This window comes from Brachyhypopomus gauderio, unplaced genomic scaffold (genome assembly GCF_052324685.1).
Source record: "Brachyhypopomus gauderio isolate BG-103 unplaced genomic scaffold, BGAUD_0.2 sc60, whole genome shotgun sequence".
NCBI classification, from domain to species: domain Eukaryota; kingdom Metazoa; phylum Chordata; class Actinopteri; order Gymnotiformes; family Hypopomidae; genus Brachyhypopomus; species Brachyhypopomus gauderio.
In genome coordinates, this window is record NW_027506881.1 from 350,420 (window position 1) to 358,816 (window position 8,397).

At 48.1% G+C, this 8,397-nt stretch overlaps 1 protein-coding gene across 1 annotated transcript in view; it reads right to left on the reverse strand.

The window, feature by feature from the left end:
• Positions 1–8,122, reverse strand: part of adgb (androglobin) — a 62,164-nt gene extending 54,042 nt beyond the window's left edge. Inside the window, exons 1-8 of the mRNA XM_076988050.1 lie at positions 7,877–8,122; positions 6,571–6,733; positions 6,357–6,449; positions 4,655–4,726; positions 3,623–3,826; positions 1,924–2,063; positions 1,604–1,690; positions 1–99 (exon numbers count right to left, since the gene is read on the reverse strand). The exon at positions 1–99 is cut by the window's left edge and continues 41 nt beyond it. Of these exons, the coding sequence (XP_076844165.1) occupies positions 1–99; positions 1,604–1,690; positions 1,924–2,063; positions 3,623–3,826; positions 4,655–4,726; positions 6,357–6,449; positions 6,571–6,733; positions 7,877–8,004 (986 nt within the window). The 5' untranslated portion in view covers positions 8,005–8,122. The remainder of the gene's footprint in view (positions 100–1,603; positions 1,691–1,923; positions 2,064–3,622; positions 3,827–4,654; positions 4,727–6,356; positions 6,450–6,570; positions 6,734–7,876) is intronic.
• Positions 8,123–8,397: the final 275 nt, after the last annotated feature.

Consider the following 8,397-nt stretch of genomic DNA (forward strand, 5'->3'; position numbering starts at 1 on the left):
CACGCTGGTGTGGACCTCCCCGATGGACTCTCGTCCTGGACCTGAAACCTGGGAATGGCATCCAGCAGGAATTCCCACAGTTTCCCCACATGCCGGGACCTGGGAAAGGCAGAGAGGTGAGGCATTAGGGCGGCCTGGGCCCCGTCCTGCCCCCCTGGGGGGTGATTCAAGCACGCCGCTGCACTCTTTCATCATCTGGGGCAAGTAGGCCAACCCAAGCGAGCTGCGGTTAGTATATAATTGACGGCTTGCTGTGAGATCAATGACCAGTACAACCACCCAAGCAAACAGGGAGGACTACTGTCCGCAGATAATCAATAAACAGCAATTAGAGGGAAGCGCCAGGCCGCCGATGATCAATACTGTGTGCGCGATCGGCCCGAGTCAACGTCTGAGACAAACACAACACCCTGGAGCACAGACACACAGTCAACTGGGGTTCAGCTGTGCTGGAAACTGAAGGTTTTTTCTATCTTGCAACAGTGTTTCCATGATCTCCAGGAGTTCATCTCCACCCTGCTGAGGCCATTGATCGGGTTTGAGGGGTTTTGGGCCAGAATGCTGATAAGCTGGTAAAGGGGTGTTGGGCGGGGTCAGAGTTTGGTCACCTGCTCCTGTTCCAACTGCATGGCCAGAGTAAATGATGGTAGAAGATCCTGCAACCGTCTAATTCACACTGTCCAGGAGTCAGAGCGATACTGACGTGATGGGCAGTGGTGCAGCGTTCACATCTTCACACACATGAGAATGTGAAGGCAGAGCCTCACCAAAAGAGCTTCTCTCCATCCGACATACTGCCCAGACCACGCCCCCTTCCCCCGGACCACGCCCCTTCCCCCGCTCCCCGGACCACGCCCCTGGACACCGCCCACTCCCCGCCCCGCACGTGACAGAGGACCGCGGAACAACACAAGGTGCGTGACGCACGCAGACCACTGCATGCTGGGAGATACTGGAACGGTAGGTGGGGCGTGGCCGTCATCACATAACGTGGCACTGTCTGTTCCTCACTGGTGGGCAGCTCGCCTGCTCAGGGCCTGGAGGGGGGTGATAGATCACTAAACCTCATCAGACTTACACAGCCTCCCCAAAAGGAGAGAGAGAAACAGAGGTCAACACAGAAGAGGCTCCATTTCAGGCCACAGCTGAGATCTACAGTTTCTAGTTCCTAACATCACAGACACTGCAACATCAGCCCCTACAGTTCGCAGGTCTTTGAAAAGTAAAAATACACATTTTTTCCACTTTCCGCTGAGCGAATCCATCAGCTATCCCATCACCATGCGGACATAAACGTGTTCCGAATCACAGAATGATCAGAAAATGTTCATACAAAAAGTTAGCTGCCATCACAGACCTGGTGCGGTTTGTTGTCAAAGCGCTACCCTACTCCTAAATGACACGCTTTAGCATATAAATAACACAGAGGAACGCAGAGGCTCGATATCCCAGCAGTGCAGAGGAACAGGGTCTTTCAGAGAGGTTGGGAAATAGGAATGTCAATAGAAATAGCAGTTAGGCAATCAGTCTCACAAGGAGAAGGACTCGCTCTGCAGATACCATGCAGGCAGTGTGTGTGCTGTGGTGGGAGAGGAAGTCTTACTGGAGAGGGAGGAGCTCTGGGATCCAGCCAGTCAGACAGTGTGTGACGGTGAAGTCTCTCAGCTCTCTCCCAGAACTGGGTGCCACACTGAAACAGGAACGGGGTGAGAACGACAGTGTTAATGCCCGGACGGAGGGCTCATTATGGGTCACTCAGAGCAGCAGAGAGCCACGTGTTTACACAGTGTGTTTGGAGTGGACCACATTCAACAGAGAGAGCAGGAGACGGCACAGATGGTCAAACGACAGCCGTGTCTAAACGATATCTTTACCACGTTATCAGAATGCGACTAGATCCGAACACTCTCATAATGTACTCACTCTGTATTGGCCAGCTTAAGGACAGCCTTAGCCAATAGCATAGGCCAGAGCTCTGATTGGTTGGTGGTAGCCGGAAGCAGCAGGTTGTTTTTATCATCAAACGGTAAAAAGTCATCGATGGTGATTTTCCTCCAACAGCCCTGAAGGATACGAATGAGTAACAGAGGAATATGTGCATTCATATATGTACATATAAATGCAGTGGCACTGACTTATATGCTGCAAAGCTGTGATGTCACATTACGAAGACTGATGAGGGTTTTTTGTGGCTGTTTAAGTACTCCCTCACTTCAGACAAAATACTCCCACTCATAACACTCAACTTTACTCCAACCAGCCCTACAAAAGTGACGTGCTGAGAGTCACACAGCCTTTCAAATGCCCACAGTACATTAGTGTAGGGGTAGTGTACTTGACTGGAGTGTGCTTAAGATTGATTAGACAGAGAGAGAGAGAGAGAGAGAGAGAGAGAGAGAGAGAGAGAGACAGACAGAGAGGGAGGGAGGGAGGGAGGGAGAGAAAGAAGATAGAGAGAGAGAGAGAGAGAGACAAGCAGAGGGGTGAGAGCGAGAGATACAGAGAGAGTGAGAGAGAGAGAGAGAGAGACAGACAGACAGACAGACAGACAGAGAGGGAGGGAGGGAGTTTTTCATTGCCACTGTCGCCCTTGGCTTGCTCACTGGGGGCTAGGACTCGGCACTTGTAAAGCTGCTTTGTGACAACAACTGTTGTAAAAAGCGCTATATAAATAAAATTTGATTGATTGATTGATTGATTGAGGGAGAGAAAGAACATAGAGAGAGAGAGAGAGACAAGCAGAGGGGTGAGAGCGAGAGATACAGAGAGAGTGAGAGAGAGAGAGAGAGAGAGAGAGAGGTCTTTGACATGAATATTTAAAACACACACAAATAGAAGGCCTATCTTATTCTTCCTCTAAATGTCCAAATGTTCAGCCTTGAGCTCATTTGCACTGCTTTGTCCAAATTCCGCCTAGACAAACAGTGAGATGGCAGTGATCCTGTAGTTTAGTGGTAGTCTGGCTCAAGGGGATCTTGAATTCTGATCTGAGGCCGGGTCAGAGAGAAGGGGCCGGTGCATGGCAGGCCGGGTCAGAGAGAAGGGGCCGGTGCATGGCAGGCCGGGTCAGAGAGAAGGGGCCGGTGCATGGCAGGCCGGGTCAGAGAGCAGACAAGGGTACGGGCGAGGCGGCCCGACCCACGTGCTCTCTCACAGACGGACACCTAGGGACACAGCCAGCATGCACCAAAGTCCAGAGGCGTGCCCGCTGTCCCACGCCAGCCCCACCCAGGGGCGGAGCAGGCTGCCTCGCCCACGGGCCCCACCGCAGGGGGTCTTTATCGGGTCAGCGGTCCGACAGGGCTGGTCAGAACTTCCCCACTGAGTGCTCACTGTTCATTACTGTCCCAGGGGCAAATGCTACACAGATCTTAAATTAAAATGACTACACTATGCAATAATAGTCTAAAAATAGTGTGACAATAAATGTGATGCAATAAATCTGTTTTCCTCATGAGAACAATTACTTTTGCATTTGTTAAATAGATTTTTTCTTCATAACAACAACTCAGAAATAACTGGAATTACTGCTAAATTATTATTTTGTAATTATGTAAACACAAAACACAATAGTGCATGTCACTGACAAATGTGATGTGATTTAGCGGTGTTCTTAACTCACCATCCAGTACAGTCTCACTACATATTTCCCGTAGGCATTATAGAGCGGCACGTGGCCCTTTGACCCTTTGCACAGGGAATAGATGTGCTCCCAGGGCCTCCAGGGGTCAGGGGTCGTGTCCATGGAAACGGCCTTGTCCTCGACCCCTGCTGTGACGTAGACTCTCCACACGATGTAGATCTCACTGATGATGTAACGCATGAGCTGGAGAAGCGAGATGGAACCGTCAGTCAGACAAGGAGAAGGAACATCATAGTGGACTAGGCTGCAGGTTAGTGTCTGCTGCTAACGGTCTGCAGCACGGAGGCTTGGTGGTTAGCACGTCTGCCTCTCAGCACTGGGGTCTTGGGTTCAAGTCCCTATCTGAGTGGAGTTTCCATGTTCTCCCCGTGTCTGTGTGGGTTTCCTCCAGGATCTCCGGTTTCCTCCCACAGTCCAAAAACATGGTTTGGTAAATTGGCCTTCCCTGATTCCCTGACAAATTCTCCCTGAGTGTGTCTGTGTGTGTCTCCCTGAGTGTGTGTCTGTGTCTCTCTCTGTTCAATAAAAACAAGTTGTTGTCTGAGTGTGTGTGCATGAATGTGTGTGTGCTTGTATGCCCAGTGGTGGATGGTGCTCTGCCACTAGGGTCTGTCCTCTCTCCCCTTCCTGCACCCCATTCAGTCCCCCAGGGGGTGTGGCTTCTGGTAGAGAGGACGCTGTGTGTGATTGGCTGCTGCTTCTTGCCGGTGTGTGATTGGTTGACTGTGACGTAGCTGTGTTTACAATTGTAAAGCGCCTTGGGTATCTAGATATGGCGCTATATAAATTGAAACATTCATTCATTCATTTAACTGGCCATGTTGGCTTAACAATTGATGGTTTTCCACAGGCTTCAAATATGTCTGCCTTTCCTCCTCTAGGTTAATCTATGATACTGTTAACAGAGCAGTTATAGCCACACAGACACGTCTGTAGGGTCGGGGGGAGGAGTCTGTACGGTCAGGGGGAGGAGTCTGTACAGTCGGGGGGAGGAGCTGGTGTCAGTCTCACCTCACTGCTGAGAAGGTGCTCGTTAGCAGTGGTCAGATCAAACTTTGCTTCATTTTCAACCACGACTGGAGCCTGTCAAATCACACACTGTTAGCTTATGTGGATAAAAAAAACACTCATTTTAGTGCAATGACATTCACTTACCAGCCAGTGTATCTGAAACAGTCAGAGTTGTATAATCCAGGTTCAGAAAGTAAAAGTCCTCACCAGGATTTTGCTCAAGCTTGCTAGATTTTCTAATTAGTGCAATCCAGGTAAAATTAGTGGAATCAACACAATCCAGGAAGCCTGAGCAAAATCCTGGTGAGGACTTTTACTTTCTGAACCTGGAATCTACTAGAAACACCTCATAGACAAACAGTTCAGGTCTATAAGTTGATGGTCTAAATTTGCTGCCATGTATCATTCCTGTTATGCCTGAGGCCAGAGGACAGCTGTTTGCTGAATAGACTCAACGCACTGATGCTGACACAGGCAAAACGGCCGGCCCCACTGCTGTGCCCGATAAAGTTGTACCAGCTCAACACCCACCGCCCTGTCAGGGTAGGGCTGTGTGGGGGATGGCCCTCCAGCCAGTCTGGTGATCAGAAACTGACCAGTACACAGAAGGACGATAAACAAACTGTACGTTACAGATGGACTACAATCTGAAATAATGCACACAAGAACTGGTCAATATTTCAGGTGTATCTAATACGTCTGGCAATTTGAGACGTTCTCAAATAGTTTAAAATGAATGTATTCCTGTCTCAGTTTCCGGTCTGTCAGCATTCTCATTCAACACACTGACCCACTGTACTCGTAGCTCTATGGAGAGCAAGGCTCTCTGTGAATGTGTCATTAATGCACCATTAACCCTCAATGAACTTAAAAGGCTCCAGAAATCAAACATCTGTCACAGGGCACACTGCTGGCACGGAAATGAAAGAGAAGGAGCCAGTCTCAGTTCATTCTGTCAATTAGACCCCATGAATATACGGAGGGGATTAGTTCAGTTCACGCTTTCTTAACCATCCAGGTAATCTTTGTTCTGTGGCTTCCTGTGGTCAGCGGTCGGTGCCGATAGCCTCAAGACCGGTATGACTGTTTTCCACTAACGCCTAGAACAGGTATCACCAAATGGCGGACCGCGGTCCGGATCCGGACCCGAACGCCATCCTGTCCGGACCCAATCACATTCCTGATTAACTGGATACGGACCCAAATGCCAAAAAAATTTTAACGGGAGGCCATATTTTAAACCGGAGAATTTATTTTCAGACGAGTGTTACGTTCACCACCCATTTGGGTGTTACGTTACGTTCGGCTCCCCCCCCCCCCCCCCCCCCCCCCCCGCTCAACAACTTTCGTCCGCGGACCCGGACCTAAAGTCTGAGCTATCTGCCAAAAATGGACCGCGGAAATATTTAATTGATTACCCCTGGCCTAGAACAAAGAGACTGCATCGCTGCATTACAACAGTGGATCACGTAAGACCACTGGAGAACATTTCAAATAAAACCAATTAGAAAACTGGCAAAATCAAAAAATGCTAAAAATAATATGCAGGTGGTCATACTGTTGTGGTCCATATTTAAGGATTTTTACTGACTGCAGTCCACAAAACTGCTGTGACACACATGACTGTGTGATGCTGATCTAAACCAGTGTGGAAGTAGGATGGTGCTAATGCCACCTGCTCTTCTGGAGAACACATGCATACCTTATTCACTATGTACTCCGAAGGACGCTTCCAGCTGTGAACTTTCAGAGATGGTGGAAGTTCAACCTTCCCCTCGGGGTCCTCAAACAGCTGCTAAAACATGCCATGATATAAAGTGCTACTCATGTTTGAGGGGAAAAGAAAACACATCACCATGCAAACACATCACCGTCCTGCGTCCGCCACACCAACGACGGCGCGGACCAACACTCACGCCCAGGGGACTCCTCCCGGCTCGGCCGTCCTTCGTCCCTTTGGTCGGGTCCCATTTCTCGGCACTGACGTCCAGTTCGTCCCATTCGGGCCACACAGGGGGGCGGGTCCTCTTCACGTCCCCACATGTCCTCTCTGAAGAGCTGGGCGCCAGAGAACTCACCCTGGGCCCGGCGAATTGGGCATCACCGTCAAGACTCTCAGATTGTCAGTATATAATATTCAGTTCAATAGATTCATTATATAATAATAATTATTATTATTATCATCATTGTTATTATTACTATTATCAATTATTAATAATTATCATAATAATGATAATAATAATAATAATAATTATTATTATTATTATTATTATTATTATTATTATTATTATTATTATTATTATAGATTATATAATATACTGGTATTATATTATTTACTATTGTTGATTATTATTATTATTATTATTATTATTATTATTATTATTATTATTATATTATTATTATAGATGAGTATAGTGAGTGTTAGTGAGTGTTGGTGAGTGCTGGTGAGTGTTAGTGAGTGTTGGTGAGTGCTGGTGAGTATTAGTGAGTGTTGGTGAGGTAGTTAGTGAGTGTTAGTGAGTGTTGGTGAGTGCTGGTGAGTGTTGGTGAGAGTTAGTGAGTGTTAGTGAGTGCTAGTGAGTGTTGGTGAGTGCTGGTGAGGTAGTTAGTGAGTGTTAGTGAGTGTTGGTGAGTATTAGTGAGTGTTAGTAAGTGTTGGTGAGGTAGTTAGTGAGTGTTGGTGAGTGCTGGTGAGTGTTGGTGAGAGTTAGTGAGTGTTAGTGAGTGGTAGTGAGTGTTGGTGTGTGTTGGTGAGGTAGTTAGTGAGTGTTAGTGAGTGTTGGTGAGGTAGTTAGTGAGTGTTAGTGAGTGTTGGTGAGTGTTAGTGAGTGGTAGTGTGTGTTGGTGTGTGTTGGTGAGGTAGTTAGTGAGTGTTAGTGAGTGTTGGTGAGGTAGTTAGTGAGTGTTAGTGAGTGTTGGTGAGTGTTGGTGAGGTAGTTAGTGAGTGTTGGTGAGTGCTGGTGTGTGTTGGTGAGTGCTGGTGTGTGTTGGTGAGTGTTGGTGAGGTAGTTAGTGAGTGTTGGTGAGTGTTAGTGAGTGTTAGTGAGTGTTGGTGAGTGCTGGTGAGTGTTAGTGAGTGTTGGTGAGTGTTGGTGAGGTAGTTAGTGAGTGTTGGTGAGTGTTAGTGAGTGTTGGTGAGTGCTGGTGAGTGTTAGTGAGTGTTGGTGAGTGTTAGTGAGTGTTAGTGAGTGTAAGTGAGCTAGTTAGCTAAGCGTCTCTTACTCTTTGGTGGGAGACTGTCCTTGTGATGAAGGGATGCGGCTGGAGGACGAGTCTCTCTTCTTCTGCGCCAACTTCCACGTCTGTCGTTTCGTCTCATCGCGCGTCTCTCCGGAGTTCGTCGAGTTCATTGCGTTACTATTACTAATGATTACTATTACTAATACTAATACTATTATTATTATTACTGTTATTGAAGCTCCGACTTGTTTTGCTAAGTCGGTCACTGAGGGAAGTTTGCGCTGTTGCTAAGCGATGGCGTCGCGCGCCGCCTGCCCGCCGGGAGCTCGAGCGCGCGCTCTCTCGGGAGCGGAGTGTCGCGGCGCGCGCGCGTGTTATGGTCTGCACGATATCTCACGTTGTTTCTGCAGGTTTTCTGTCTGCAATGTAATGGAGTGGCCTATCAACCTTGCGCCTTCTAAAGGTGTCAGACGTCGCTTCCGCCTTAGACCAAGACTGTGTGTCTTTGAAATGATGGAAAAGGGGGATATATGTAGAAAAATGGCCTATAATCACACTGCTCA